Raw genomic sequence first — 16,429 nt, forward strand, 5'->3', positions numbered from 1 at the left:
AGAGAACACATGGGAAGCGTTTAAGGAATTGTGCAGAATCAAACTCTGGTAAGAACAGAGGGCCTGTGTTGGGCAGAAGCAAGACAGAAAATCAGAAAGTCAATAGGGACCACATAGTGGGGACTTGAAATTTCAGGGAATGGAATTTGTTTTAATTTTACAGGTAATGGGAAGCCATCCAACATTTTTCAACAGAGAAGAAAGTGTTACCTTGAAATCCTGTTACATTCCTTTGTATTAAAAATTTATTAACTATAACCTGTTGCTTTAATTTTTTCCCATATTATAAGAACCTATATACCATGTTGCTCATTTACAGATCATCTTCATCTAGGTCAGGTTTCTCAACTGCAGCCGAATTGACATTTTGGGTCAGATAATTCTTTATTGTAGGACTGCCTTGTGTATTTGTAGGATATTCAGCAGCATCCCTGGTCTTTCACCATTAGATGCCCTTCCCCCAGTTGTGACAATCAGAAATATTTCCAGATGTTTCCAAATGACCCCTAGGAGGCAAATTCACCCCTATTTGAGGGTCTCTGGTCTAGTGTATTGCATTCCCCTGGTTTCTGGCATTGTTAAACTCTTAGATGGACAAACCTAAGAGTCCCTTCGACACTCAGTTATGTACTAGACGTACATCTGATCTTGAGATTAAGGTATTTCATGTATGTTGGAGTAAAAGACCTGAACTGGGCATCGGGAGACCTGGATTCCAGTCCTGGCTTTGCCACAAAGAGGTCATTGTGACTGGGATGAAACCTTGTCATCAGTAACCTGATGCTTCATCCCTGAAATGACTGATGTGACCTTTCAGGCTCTTTTCAGCTCTGACTCTGTGTCCTGATTTCAAATGTTCTCAGGGCTTTATTCTTTCACACATTTAGAAAGTTAGCACAAATTGAACAGGCATGTATATTAACCAATAACTAGGTATTGAATAAAAAAGACAAGTGTTTTTCTCCTTACTGCTTTATTGTACTAAATATTATCATTTCCCCCCCATTTCTAGATTATTTAAAAAATCTTTTAGAAGACTCTGGAGATTACAGAGATACTCAAGGTAAATAACTTCTGTGGTTTTATATATTGCAGACATTTTTATATTCTGTTTATCTGGATCTAGAAATTAAAAATATAACAGAACTCTGTCTTATTCATATGGAGTCTTTTTTTAAATAACACTATTTTGGTTAAAACAGAACTAGGTAAAGTGGTACAGTGGAGCCGGATGCAGGTAATAGTGTAGAGACAAGTGCAGCACATGGTCAGCTGGCCACGGGAGCCAGCCTCCTGAGAGGCACCCAGCCTGCTGGGTCAGGGGGCTCGCTCCATCCTCCTGTGCTCAGTCACCCTTGCCAGATGTAAATTCTCCTCTAGATGTCCACTGCTTTCAAAGCAGGGATTCAGCCAGTTAATCTGCAAGCTCCTTTCAAGCTTGAACATCATGAGTCCAGGAGGCGACCAAACTCAACAAATCAGGGATAACGTCTGAAATAGCATATTGTTCTGGGACTGTTTAATGGTTGGCATTAGCCTTACCACCCTTCACCCCTCGCGGCCTGTGGTACTTAAGGGGAGTAGTCCATTATAATGGACTCATTGATAATCATGAGATAATCCAGTGTGTGTGTTTCTCTCCTTCACACACACACACACACACACACACACACACACACACACAAGGATTACTTCTGTTTGGGATAGTGGTGTTTCTTTTTGTTTACCCCCATACTACCGCTTTTATTTTTATTTTTATTTTTTTTTCCTCACCGGAGGACATTTTTCCATTTTTTGTTCAGGTAGAGTGGGAGGGAGAGAGAGGAACAGAGAGAGGGAGAGAAACATCGACGTGAAAGGGACACATCGAGTGGCTGCCACCCACACAACCGACCAGGGTCGGGGACAAACTGCAACCGAGGTACATGCCCTTAGCGGGAACCGAACCCGGGTCTCTCAGGACCGCAGGCCGACGCTCTAACCGCTGAGCCAAACCGGCCAGGGCATACTACCGCTTTTAAATGTCACAGGTATAGTCCTCCTTCTAATCTGCAGAAACACAAATCCATGTCCATCCCATTAATTTTATGAATTTTGAGCATATACTTGTGCATCCTTCACATTTTCAGATTACAAAACAACAGGTTTTTAATCCATTTCGTAGAGGCTCTTATTCATTCTCTTAATTATTTTACTTCTCCTTCACTAACATCTTCTATTTGCAAATGTTATGCTTTTAAAGGTACTTTTTTTAAAGGAAAATTTTGGAGTGAGGGATATGACATGCTTCTAGTCTTTGGTGAACATGTCTACTTGAAGAAAAAAGCCTGCCGAGCAGACAGCAAACAAAGCAGATAGTGTGCACTGAAGTAAAGTTAGGATGCACTGAACAGTACAGAATCATTTGGAAGAGGGAGAAATGTATGAACACTGAAGAGGCAGAGCTTTGCGTAGAGAGAAAGAAGTGTGACTGGAGATGAGTTGAAGGGTAGGTAGAGTAAGGGTGGGCATTGCAGATCAGAATCTATCTCATGAAGATAAAAATTTTAAACATCTTAGCAAATAGGGCCTCAAGAAAACATCTGTTCTAGGGCCTCTGCCCTCAAGTACAGTGAATTATTAGCTCCATTCTACAGATAAAACAAAGACAGGGCCAGAGATTACAGAGCTTGTTTAAAGGAAATTACACAAGAGCAAAAACGGAATTAGAATAAGCAGTGAATAGTGAGTGCGTGCATGGCCAGAGACATGGTAACAACATGGCGAGCAGCAGTAAATGGGATTGCCCATGGTGAGGGAAAATGAGGCAAGTGCACCTTTGGAAGGCAGGCAGAAGAGTTAAAGGAACAGTGTCGCCAGGGCCTTTTAAAGGGATGACATGGGGCAGTAGAATTACATAATGGATGGCAGTATGCAGAGTTTGGAATCCAGGTGACCAGACAGCAGCAGCTTTATCGTTTCATCCAAAAACTTCTCTCCCTGCCCACTATGGTTCAAGCAGGCCAGAAAGCAGGGAATGTGCCCAGGACCATCTCTTGATTATCTGCCGTGATGAGTGCCAGGTGCAATACATTCTGCTATATGGTTGGGGTCTCTAAAAGGCAATACTGCTTTTCTTTAGTAATGGTGATAATAATGCATGTATATTTGAAGAATATAGAAATCCCCAGGATTGGCACCAGAAAGAGAATCTCTTGGTAGGTTATAGTAGCTGGACCAAAAATCCTCAACCCCTTTCCAGAAATTGATAAATTGACCTTTTTTTTTTTTTTTTGGTCCATTTGTTGATGATTACTGCCCCTGCCACCCCAGCCTCAGGAGGGCATGTTCCCTCTTTAACACTGCCAGTTTTTCTCAGTGGGAGCGCTACTGTCGTATTGTATGGGAAACCCTCTTTGTGTGGGTTTTTAATTAGTAGTACAAGATGTTTAGCATCCCTGGCTCCTACTCACTAAAGGCCAGAAGACCTCAGTCATGTGACAACCAAAAACTGTCTTTACATATGTCCAAATGTCCCTTGGGGAACACTATTGTCTTGGGTTGAGAACAACTGTAGCCTAAAAGGAGACAAAGTTCAGACTTTTTTTTTTTTTTTTTTTTTATCCTCATCCGAGGACATTTTTCGATATTTTGTTCAGATAGAGTGAGAGGGAGAGAGAGAGAGAGAAACATCGACGTGAAAGCGACACATCGAGTGGTTGCCACCCACACGACCCAACCAGGGCTGGGGACAAACTGCAACCAAGGTACATGCCCTTAGCGGGAACCGAACCCGGGTCTCTCCGGACCGCAGTCCGACGCTCTAACCGCTGAGCCAAACCGGCCAGGGCCAGACTTTTTTTTATAGCTTGTTACAAAAATGATAGGACTGGAACACTCAGAAATACTTTGCTAAAGGCAAGGGGTTGATAAAAAGATTAAATACAGATGAAGCTAAATAACCTAGCGTACAAAATAATGCATTTAATTTCCTAAGGTCTAGTATGCTTGCATGTGACATTTCTTCCCTCTAGGGGTTAGATTAAGAGAAGGGAGCTGAGCCTGACCCTCTTGTATAGTTGCTTCTTGCAGTTCTAGTTTTCTATCCCAGGAGCCTTCTCTCCCCAAGGCAGTTTATACTGGAATGGTCCTTAGCTTTCAGGTGAAATCCTATCCTTATCTTTGTAAACTTCAACAGGATAATCTGATCTCAGCGAAAACAACCCTGACATTCGTACACTGATACACATGGTCTATAATGTCTCTTTAGTCTTTCATTTTTTTCCCCCATAAGTGCTCTATGTTGCCTGTTTCATGCCCTCATTGAACCTCATCACCCATATTTCTGCCTACTTACAGTTATCTGAGATCCTCCAGTGGTTGGTTGCTGTGAACTAGCCATCTTGTCGCCTGAAACTGCTTAATGTTGCAATTCATTGGTAATGACCAAATGCCTCTTCTGTTCCTACATATTTTAGATGCCCTTGCTGTTGTGATAGAAGTAGCCAACCACGCTAATGACACCATGAAGCAAGGAGTAAGTATCTGATTTCAGTGGCTGTGTACTATTGTACCTGGGAGCTGGGTGCTTCATCTGCTCTGCATTCTCTTTTTGTAGGACAATTTTCAAAAACTTATGCAAATCCAGTACAGCTTAAATGGACACCATGAAATAGTGCAGCCTGGACGGGTGAGTGTTTTAGACTCCCTTTTGCAAATTTAATACAATGATTTTAAGCACAGTTTGTAGCTACTTTTCACTTAAGTTATGAAAATAGGTTATATGTTACTGTTACTCTTCATTGACCCAGTCTGGATCACCTAAATTCATTCTACCTAATCAAAACATTCATGACGTTAAGTCATTGTGACAAGAAGTCCGATTCAATTAGGAGAATGGCAAGGGACCCCACAGAGTATCTGATTGAATAGGATCATTTTATTGTGTAATACTGGCTGACCTCACACAACTTTAAAGACAATTTTATTAAAATCGTTCATGTAAGAGAGGATTATGAGGGGAAGGAGAAAAGTGGTATTCTTTTGCTCCTAAAAGAGCACAAAAATGGCCTAGGGAATGAATTCAGGAAAATTACAACATGCAATTGTCAGATGTTGGCTATGCCTGGGGATAAAGAACCCGCTGGGTCAATTACATTTCAGACCACATAGTACCCCTGGGACCAATATTGGATTTATGAAACAGCAGTCTTGTCCAATTCCTAAATGACTTAGAGGGTTTATAAAGAAACCATGACTTTAAAAAGTCACAAGGAAACTATGTCTGCCTAGCCCCCACAGGAAGAAAAAAAAAATCTGGGGAAAGAAAGTTGAAAAGGAAACTATATTGTATTGTTGTTGTGCTATGATGGTAGGACTAAATGGGTGTTTGTTTGGATGAACCAGGTTTTCCTCAAGGAAGGAACTCTGATGAAGCTCTCTCGGAAGGACATGCAGCCTCGAGTGTTTTTCCTGGTAAGTGGCTGCGTGTGTTTCTGATGAGCCCCAGGCAGGCGTAGTTGCTTAATAAAAGGAGACATTTGTACATTAGACCATCCAAATAGCAGTGTTAGTGGGATCTTTGGCGCTGTTGCTTCTTCGAATTTCAAGTATAAAAAACAAAAATGCATAACCAGAAAATTATTTTCTTTTTGAATTTAGTTTATTTCATTTTTAATTTGGAAAATTGATTTAATCAATTGTTTAGACAGATTGTAATCCCTTGTGGGATTTAAAATTCAGAAACCATTAAATCTGTCTATAGAACTTGGAAAGAAAGCACATTTTTTAGAAATTGCCTTTTTAATGTTTTTTTTTTAATAGGTGTTTTTTTTTTTTTTCTGTATTGATTTTAGAGAGAGAGGAAAGGAGAGGGAGATAGAAACATCAATGAGAGAGAACATTAATAGGCCACCTCCTACATGCCCCCCAGTGAGGATTTGTCCCACAACCTGGGCACGTGCCCTGACTGGGAATTGAACCCATGACCTCTTGGTGCATGGGTCGACGCTCAACCACTGAGCCACACAGGCCGGGCTTTAACAATGTTTTAATAAGACATTCTGGGTGGTTCTAGTTTCTATAAGCAGAACGAACATAAGTATTTATTCAGAGAGCTTTTAATAAAGAAGTAATATTTTTCCTTTATTCCTGTGTGTTATCAATAACTTTGTAGCTGAAATTTGTTCCTTTAATCCTATGAAATGTTTCTGTTTTCAGTTTAATGATGCCCTATTGTATACAACACCAGTGCAGTCTGGGATGTATAAACTGAACAACATGCTCTCATTGGCTGGAATGAAGGTCTGTGCCTCTGTTAGAAGATTTTTTTAACCTAAATATATTTAGAGAAAATCCCTAAGATAATCATCTTTAATTTTTTTCTTCTCCATGTGTTACTGTTCATGTATTCATTTATTCATTCATGTTGTCATTTGTTTACTCATATATTAATTTATTCATAAGATATTTATTGAGGACTATTATAAACAACATTGGCAATAGGTTTATTGGAAAATATAAAGATAAATGGAAACATAATTCTTTTTGTCTCTGCCCCTACTCCAGTCTCCCCCGGAACTCAGCAACTAGTAGGGAAGATAATACACTATCTGTAAAGACTTATAAAATAGATAGTCATAAATGTCACTGTAAAGACACAGTTAAAGTTTTTGGTTGGGAATTAAGAAAACAAAGAATGTGAAGCTTTTGGTGGGACATGTTGGAAGGATTGACGGCAGCTCTGAAGGAGGGAGAATGGGAGAAGTCTTTTTGGAGGAAGAGCCAAGAATAGGTCCCGTTTGGCCATCCTGAGATGTGGGAAAGGCATTCTAGGGAGAGGGAATAGTGTGAGCAAAGGCCTGAAGGTGGGAAAGGGGCCTGTGTACGCAGGTATTTGAATTCATCTGCAGCAGAGAGTAGATGAGGGAGAGCAGTGGTAGAGAGAGCCGGAAAGGAAGGTTGGTGGTGGATGTTAGCAGCCGGGACACTGGGCAACCTTAGCTATGCTTCAGAGATGAGATGTTCAATAGGATGAGTGTGCTCACATTGTTTTGCTTTCTTTCAGGTCAAAAAACCCACCCAAGAAGCTTATCAGAATGAACTAAAGATTGAGAGTGTAGAACGTTCCTTCATTCTCTCCGCCAGGTAAATTTAAAAACTCTGTATTGAAGAGCATTTGCCAGTATGGTAGGGTCAGCCATCTCCAGCATTTTTTTACATTTAGGTGAACTACTAGACTTCTCTTTTCCTCTTCTTTTCTTTCTGAATCCCATGCAGTCCTCTCATGGTTTACCATGTAGATAAAATATCTGAGACCTAATGTAACAGTGCTTGAAGCAGAAGAATGAAAATGTTCCTCTGAATAGAATAATAATGCTGAAAAATGCATTGCTATCATTTTTTTAAAGTGACTATTTAAATCTTTTCAGAACATATTTTTAAAAACAAAGAAGATGAAGAAATTAGCCAGATAACATATATACGTAAGCCATAGACACGGACAACAGTGTGGTGATGGCCAGAGGGAAATGGGGACATCAGTAATAGTGTCAGCAATAAAAATAAAGTAAAAATAAATAAAAACATCTAGTGCTTTGAACCTTTTACTAGGAAGTTTTCACATAGCATTGAAAGAACATAACAAATCCACAAGGTAGGTGTCATCTCATTAAAGAGGAGGAAGACTCAGTTACAGAAAAAATGGGTCTTAGGGATACACAGCTGGCAAAGTCAGCATACAAATAGAAGTTTTTTGCTTTTATGTCTGTTGTTCTTTATGGTACCAGATTGCCTTAAACTAGAACCTGCAGTGACTTGTGTATAAATCAGGCTGTAATACTATAATGTAATTAAAGCCCTAAAAAAACCTGAAGCTGTATCAGTCATAAACATATATTGTTGGGTTATTGGCAAAGTGGCAGAAGCGAGTGTTTGGCAGGATTTGACAGGTGGAGGGAGAGACAATAGCCACAGCACACTCTACTGCTGGATCTAGACAGCAAGTCTGGGTGGCTTTCAAACCTTTGATAAAATAAAATGGTAGCAAATACTTTAGTAGCATTTACTTTGTGCCAGGCACTATCCTAAGCACTTTCTGTGTATTAATTCATTAAATCTTCACAACAACCTTTCAAGATAAGTGACCACTATTACTCCCATTTAATGGTGAGGAAAGCCACCAGCTATAAAGTTATCAGGGCCAAGATTTGGACCCAGGCAGCCTGCTCACAGCTGTGTCCAGACCACTAAAATCAACTAGGGTCTTAGTACAGCTAGAGCTGTAACTGGAACCATTTATTTCTCCGCATCAGGCATGGTGCTAAATGTTTTATATTTATTTTCTTTTTTAATTGTAATTGGGGTAGTTATTGTCTTGACCTTCCATATCAGGAAAATGGGGGTTGAAAAACATGTCCAAGTTTACACAACTAGTAATCAGTGGGGCTGAAATTTGAATATAGGTGTAATGTAACACTAAATGTATGCTTTTAACCGCAATAATATTGCCTATGTCCATATGTCAGGGACTCAGACCAGGACCAGAGGAGCACAAGAATAGCTAGCTCCCTGGGTCATGTCACTTTGCTGAAAAGGAATGGCCACTGCTGCCTGACACCAGATCTCAGGGTGACAGGAGAAGATAAATACCTGTTTTCAGGGTTGGTCAAATGCTTCCCAGTGCCCATCTAGAGCTGTGACCTTCCTCCTCCCTCCCTCTCCGCCGTGCTCCCTCCCTTCCTTCCTTCCTTCCATCTGCACGAAAGTACAAAGATCATCAAGTCCCTGTACATCAGGCTCCTTGCAAATACTTAAGCTTGGTTCTTAAAATCAAGAAAGTTATCTTCAAAGATCCAAAGAGGAAATACCTATAGGAAAGTCAAGTTTTTTATTGCACTTAAGTTTTCTAACAAAAATGTGCTTTGGTAAAACCAAAATTCTATTTTATTAAAGAGTAAATAATTCAGGAAATGATAGTAATCTTTCTTTCTTTGGTTTCCTATCAGGTAAATATCTAGATGTCCATGTTGTCCCAGATTGACCTCCTAGACATTAGGAAGGTCATTAGATTTTTCAGTATGATGGGAAACCATCTGAGGATTTTAAGCTAAGAAATGATATGGTTTAATTTGTATTTTTATTTTTTTTATTTTTTTTATTTTTTTTTTTTATCCTCACCCGAGGACATTTTTCCATTTTTTGTACAGATAGAGTGGGAGGGAGAGAGAGGAAGAGATAGAGAGAGAGAAACATCGATGTGAAAGGGACACATCGAGTGGCTGCCACCACACGACCAACCAGGGCCGGGGACAAACTGCAACCGAGGTACGCGCCCTTAGCGGGAACCGAACCCGGGTCTCTCAGGACCGCAGGTCGACGCTCTAACCGCTGAGCCAAACCGGCCAGGGCTAATTTGTATTTTTAAAAGAGCAAACTGGAGACCAGAGTAGAAGTTGGAAGACCAGATGAGAGGCTGTAGATGATGATGTCTTGTACTAGAGTGATAAGAAGTGGTCACAATCAGGTATAGCCAATAGGATTGCTGATGGATTGAATGTGGGATTATGCAGGAGAAATGATAAAAGTGGAAAGTTCTTGATAAAGGAAGAATAAGTTTCCAAGGGAGGAATAAGGTGGCATGGGGAAGGGAAACTAATACATATTGAATGCCATGCTCTCCTTCTGAATCCCCCAACCACAATGATGCAGGTACTGTGTAACATGTAAAAAGGGATTAAGAAGGCCTCTTGTGATCTGGTTCTTGTCTTCCTCACCGACGATTCACTCTTCCGGTACCTATCCGCATGAAAGACCGGCATGCTTATCAGCATGGATCTGCTTATGCTTCTCCATGCACACCAGCCTACTTCACATCCTTCTGCCTTGCACAGGTGGCTACCTCCTTCTGGAATTCATCACTTTGTTCAATAAGTAATATGGAGTCTCTGCCCTGGGCCAGGCGTTTGGGGTACAGTGGAAGATTAAAAGAGCCCTTCCTACCTTCAAGCTTTTAGTCCATTAGGGAAGATATACACTTAGCAGACATTAACACAATCATTAACTATTGTGATTAAGCAGTACACAGGAAAACTACCAGGAGATAAGAGGCTGTAAAACGAGGGACCTTGGACTAGATTTGGCAGAGAATGGGCAATCAGGTTTAGCTTTCCTGAAGACCCACTGTATCTCTATAATTACAAAGGAAACTAGGAGTTAGATAGCTAGGCAGAGAGGAAAGGAAGAGGCTCCTGGTCATTAGGAACAATGTATATGAAGTTCCTCGGGTGGAAAGGAGCATGGCAAAGAACCGAAAGGCCAGTGTGGCATGAAGAAAGAGAATAAGAGTGAGTTACCCAAAGTAAGCCTGGAGGGACAGGGAGATAGATTTTGCAGGACCATCTTGTGGATTTGGGTCTTTAGCCTAAAATCTATAGGAAGCCACTGAAAGGTTTACACAAGGGACTGATGTGATCAGACTGGTATTTTCAAAGGAGTATCTGGTTGTTGTATGGAGAATGGTTTGGGAGGGGAACTAAAGGAGATGGCTAATTGGACACAGGATGAGAGAGATTGAGAGTGAGCTCCAGCTTGTCCATTGTACTGTGATAGGGAACATTGAGAGAGGAGCAGCTTTGGGGGAGGGACCAGAAATTTAGTTCCAGATGTGCACATTGAATGTGAGATGCCTATGAATCATCAAAGTGGAGCCATCAAGGAGACAATTCATGTAAGGGTCTGCATGTCAGAAGGAAGCTGGACCAGAGGCATATATTTGGGAATCATCAGCTTAGAGATGATAACCACAGCTGGAAGAATGAATTAAGGTACACAGAGAGACTAAAGAGTTCCCGGTCAAATTTCTGTAATTCTTCCACTTCTATCTTAGTCGTCACCTCTACAAAGCCTTTCCTGCTGCCTACAGAAGGTAATTTACTACTTCTGTGTTATTTATCTAGTTACATTTATTATATCATATGGTAATTGCTTGTTTCTGTGTCTCTCCTCAATTACATGTAAGCCCTTTAAATGAGGTGTATTTTGTGTGCTCAGTTTATGGCTTAGTAGCTGGCTCTTAGTAAGCTCCCAGTAAATGTTACTCAAATGAACTCAATTGAAGTAATGTGGCCTTTGGACCTTAGAGTAGCATGTCCAGTTAACACATGTACATGTGGTAAATGTGTAACAAGGTCTAACACACCAGCAATCCCTTCTATTGGAGTGTTTTTCCCCTTGGGAATTCATCCCAATCGATGGAAAATGGTGCTTATTAAATATAAATCGACTTTCTGGTAATGTGCACATTCCATAAAGAAAGGAATACTTGGTTTAACTGTTTCTTGATCCGAGGAAGATGCTGATTCTTCTGCTAACCATGCTATGAAAGGACAGCTAGAATGTCTTCACTCGATGCTGCAACAAATGTGTGTGGTCTGTGAGAAATGTGTTATCAAGAGCTGGTAAACATTGTTTTGGCAGAAACCCACACAAGAGAGAGCCAGAAACTCACACAAGAGAGAGGACAGCATATGTGACATGATTTACACAATCGAATCACATTCCACATGCTCTCAGGGCTCCAGAAAATTCAGACGGCAATTCTCAAATTAGCCATCTGCCTCTTGGTTTTCTGTTACCTCCTCCAGTGAAAAAGTGGGGAGGGAGAGAGATGATAACATTTTATGAATGTTTGCTTGGAATCCCGAGCATATGTTTTTATAGTGTAGTTCTTCAGAGAACACGAATAGAGACCAGAAATGACACTGTGTTGAGGGTTCAGTCCTTAGTCACACTTGGGTCTGATACCAACTCATTTAGTATAGTCTGTTATCTAAAGCCAATTATGTAAAATTTTGAACCTTATTTTCTTTATCTGTACTTGGTGATGGTGGGTGGTGATGCTTGGATGGGGGTATGTGTAAGATCCAATATATATTTCATGGGGTGCTCTGAGGAAGAGATGATGACATTTACAAAGCATTTAACACAGTTGACATGTAGTAACAAATAAATGTCAGCTCGTTGTGACAGTAATGGTAGAGTAGTAGAGGTAACTGAGGCAGGTTTTGTTTTGTTTGGAGAGATGGGGGCCTCTTTTATTTTATTTTGTTAATTGGTATATAATAAAACCTTGGGAAACATCCTAGTTTAAAATTTTTATTTGTAAACTGGATTTTTACCTTTTAATAGCCATATGAGGACAAATTCTAAATGGCACTTAAGTTATTTAGTAAGAAGGTACATTTCTAAGAATGATTATTGTGGGGAAGACGAGTGGTTTTATAGTATCTCCTTGACCTGCTCTGAGTTCATTGAAATATAAGATATGCCTATTCATACCATTATTTTTTTATAGAATTTTTCATTTAAAAAATATAATTTAAGAGTTCAAAAACCACAGCCATACACATGTTTTCAGTGTCTTACTCAGTGTGACATATAACTTTCTTCTATTTTTTAATATAAACTTTTACTAATAAAATATTTTGGAGTAAAAACTCAAATATACTTAAAATTAGAGTGAGTAATATAATGAAACTGCATGTTCATTACCCAGACTCAAAAATTATCAAGAAGATTCTGTCACAAGTTTTCCAATTTTAAAGTATTTTAAAACAAATTTCAGGTGTTAGGTCATTTCACTCTTAAACATTCAATGTGCCTCTCTAAGAAAAATACATATTGTCTTACAAAGTCATTCCCTTTAATATGATGGGCTTGGTTTTATTATGATAGAGTATTAAATTTATAATTAAATTCTCTCTTTGTCGCTTCACACACACACACATTAAAATGTGCCTCTCACTCTTGGGTATGCAAACAAAATGTGCTAATACCAGTGATAATCTGAAATTGCCAGAGTTTTAGGGGGGAGGAGGTGTACAAAAGCGGAACAAGACTGCCTTTTTCTGACTAGGTCTTCCCCCTATTTGGCCCATTTCCATCTAGATTTGAATCATAGCTCCTGATGAACTGAGGGTAGGAACAGTAAATGTGATGAGCTAAATACAGGTAGAGGCACCCTAACAACTATAGGCTATTTTCCTTATTCACCACTCCTTAAATGTCTGTTTATGAAACCAAAAATATGTTTTCTTAACCCACTGCCCTTTTTAGACCATTTTAGTAATTTTCCAAATTTTACTAATCCAAAAATATTTAGTATTCTGTGGTATAAATTTGAGTTTGAAACTTGGTTCCTTGGAATATTTTTTAATTCTAGGATTATATCTGAGGAAACTCCATGGTTATATAAATAATTAATCGTGTGACTAGCCTGTAAACCAAACAAAAATACTTCCAAAGTTAGGAAACTTCAAAAGCCACTCAGTATAAAGCAGTACTTTTGGAAAGGGAAAAAGCATTGTGTTTGCTAAAATGCCATGTATTCTCTGCCTGCTCTGATTATTTGTGCACATAAACCTCAGAGTTGCTGCCTGTGACTGGCATTGTTGGAGGGTGGTGGGATCTGTTGCCATAGGAGAAGGAAAAGAAGTAAGGAAAAGGCAAAGAATAAAAGCTGACATCTGGTTGATGGAACCTTCTTTTGCCCCCAACAGTTCTGCCACAGAAAGGGATGAATGGCTAGAAGCGATTTCCAGGTCAATAGAAGAGTATGCCAAGAAAAGAATCACATTCTGTCCTAGTAGGAGTGTGGATGAGGTATTGTTTTTTCCTCCTCCTTTTTTTAAAAAATGCATTTTACTTTCTATCTTAAAAAAAACCTTTCCCAGGGGTTTAGAAAAGCAACATGTGTTTCACAGAAGGATTGGAGGTGTGTTTGTGATTCCAGAGCTAAATTTTTATTCTGTCAGTGTCTCACTGCAAGTCTATAATAGCATGTAGTACATTCATATTTTTTCTAGTTATAAAACCTCATTGTATAAAATTTAGAAAATACAGTATAGTTTAAGGAAACTAATCAGCTGTCATTGCACTACCACAAGAATCTTTTAAACTTAATTTTGCACTAGAGGATTGGTAGAATGTAGCTAATCTTAATATCTTGAGAACATGAAAAATATAAAAGCCCATATTTCATCCCATATCCTTAATGTACCATCCGCATTGTGAGCTACTGCTACTGAAGAAAAGGCTTGATTCTGTGGCAGTCAATGTGCTTGAGATAATAAGAAGCCATTCTTCCACAGGCCGACTCAGAAAATAAAGAGGAAGTTAGTCCCCTTGGATCAAAGGCTCCCATCTGGATTCCTGATACCAGAGCCACAATGTGTATGATCTGCACAAGTGAATTCACTCTGACCTGGAGACGACACCACTGCCGGGCCTGCGGAAAGGTTGGAGAGGATAACACCATCTCCATTGTGATTTTTAATAGCTCCAGGCTGTACATAGTGAGGAAGCATACTTCCCCTTGTAGACCACAGGGGTGGGGGCGAGGTGGGAGATAACTAAAGTATAGGTGGTATTTCTCTAAATATTTAGGCATGAGGCAGTCTTGTTAGGAAACTTATTCCCTCCTACCTTAAGGTTACTTTAGAATGTCAATAATAGACAATTTTCATTTTTTAAAAAACATACAAATTCACAATTAAATTGACCCCTCATTTACAGATAATTATTTGAACCGCATTTATCTGGTACTAAGTATATAATAAGTCCTCACTTAACATCATTGATAGGTTCTGCGACTTTGATGACTTACAATGAAACCAATTTTACTGTAAGCTGATTGACATAAGCCAGAGTTAAGTTCCTGTGGTATCACATCAATGTTATGATGAAATTACATTATTCAAGGACCTGCTGTATTTAACAGGGGAAACTTTAAGTGTTGAGGTTATCAGTAGTGATGTTTCTTTCTCTTTTTTTTTGGTACGTGCCCCTAGCGGGAACTGGACCTGGGACTCTGGTCCGCAGGCCGACGCTCAACCGCTAAGCCAAACTGGCCAGGGCACTAGTGATGTTTCTAAGTCTTCATGACTTCATTAGTAAAATAATCACAGCAACAATGACATCAGTGAGTTACTGTAAAGATTAAGTGAGGTCTTATTTAGAGAGCATTCAATGTAGGGCCAGACACTTGGGAGAGGTGTAGCTAGCAGAGGTGGTCGTGGTTACAGCAGTGATGAGGACAATGACAACGATGATAATACAGCTAACAGGACTCATTGCACTCCAGGCACCATGCAAACATTTTGCACACATTTACTCTTTAGTATATTATTTTTTGTAGTAAATATTCAGTAATAATCTGTGGCCCCTGTATCATCCAATGTGGTATTGTGTGTGAGTTCATTACATGCCTAAACTCCATAGAGTTGTTATTAAGATTCAATGACCATAAAAAAGGTTTTGAAAAGTAGACAGCAGGATAAATTGTAACATACCTGATGGATTATATACAAAGATAAGATAATTCTAAATTAAACAATTCCAATGTGTTTTCAGATTGTATGCCAAGCTTGCTCATCAAATAAGTATGGCTTAGATTACCTGAAAAATCAACCCGCAAGAGTATGTGAACATTGTTTCCAAGAACTGCAGAAATTAGGTAATATATAAGTAAAGACTTCACCCAAAATTCCTTTAATTTCCAGATGCTTTCAAACGGCCTTCTGAAAGAATCATTTTAGACACATTAGCAATATGATTGGTGATACTCATCTCAAAATATTGAGTATTTTGCTTTCTTAGTTAAGCTCTCTTAACTCATATTTAGTGGTGTTTCCAAGAGAGTTTGGACTGAAGTTTATTTTTACTCTGAACAGTTTTGCTTAGAATACTACTTGTAGAAATGTATTTATAGAATGAAATGCTTAAAACAGTTACAAGGGAACTTTAACTCTCAAATAATTTTGAAGTTTCCAGTTTCTCAGTTGTGCTCATTACAAATCATGTTTATCTCTCTGTAGAGTAATTCCTTATGGAAATATACCGGGTGTCATTTTGATAGCCTGATTTTAATCATTTGGACTGATTTAGTGAGGTTTTATTGCACATCTAAATGTGTAGCTTTTCACCAAATACAAAATGATAAATCCTGTCTCCCCGCTCATTCGCAGGTATCCCTCCCTGCAGTTACGGTGAATGCAGCTAGCGAGACTGTTCAGATCTATCTTTTGGGAGGAGGTCTTTAAATTCCTGAAACCTTTAGGTTCTATACTTTTAAAAGGTTAACTTTCATTTCCATGAAGAATAGCTATTCATCAGCAAATGAGAATATATAAGTGAATAAAACTAGATGACATGCTTTTTCAGAATCTGCATATTTAGTTTGCTATTGTCTGTGTACAGTTTTTCCAAGAAGACATATTCATCTAATTATCCCTTTGCCAGCCTGTATGTTCTTCCATTTGTTCTCTGGGTTTATAATATTGGCTGCAAACATTCAAAATTCATTTTTGAATCCTCCTCCCTTATCATCTACATGCATTTGGTCAGTAAATCTTGTCAAATTAACCTTTGAAAACCTGTCATTCTCTTGATTTCT

General features: G+C 39.1%; 1 protein-coding gene across 2 annotated transcripts in view; it reads left to right on the forward strand.

Annotated features, from left to right (window-relative positions):
* The window catches only part of FGD6 (FYVE, RhoGEF and PH domain containing 6), a 123,973-nt gene that overhangs the window by 100,104 nt on the left and 7,440 nt on the right, over positions 1–16,429 (forward strand). Inside the window, exons 10-18 of one of the 2 annotated variants that reach the window (XM_036250974.1) lie at positions 1,013–1,063; positions 4,458–4,516; positions 4,598–4,669; positions 5,386–5,454; positions 6,199–6,282; positions 7,046–7,125; positions 13,536–13,638; positions 14,127–14,273; positions 15,388–15,490. In XM_036250974.1, coding sequence (XP_036106867.1) covers positions 1,013–1,063; positions 4,458–4,516; positions 4,598–4,669; positions 5,386–5,454; positions 6,199–6,282; positions 7,046–7,125; positions 13,536–13,638; positions 14,127–14,273; positions 15,388–15,490 — 768 coding nt within the window. The remainder of the gene's footprint in view (positions 1–1,012; positions 1,064–4,457; positions 4,517–4,597; positions 4,670–5,385; positions 5,455–6,198; positions 6,283–7,045; positions 7,126–13,535; positions 13,639–14,126; positions 14,274–15,387; positions 15,491–16,429) is intronic. The other variant, XM_036250975.1, reaches the window with a different exon arrangement.

Source organism: Molossus molossus, unplaced genomic scaffold (genome assembly GCF_014108415.1).
Source record: "Molossus molossus isolate mMolMol1 unplaced genomic scaffold, mMolMol1.p scaffold_m16_p_10, whole genome shotgun sequence".
In the NCBI taxonomy this organism is placed as follows: Eukaryota; Metazoa; Chordata; class Mammalia; order Chiroptera; family Molossidae; genus Molossus; species Molossus molossus.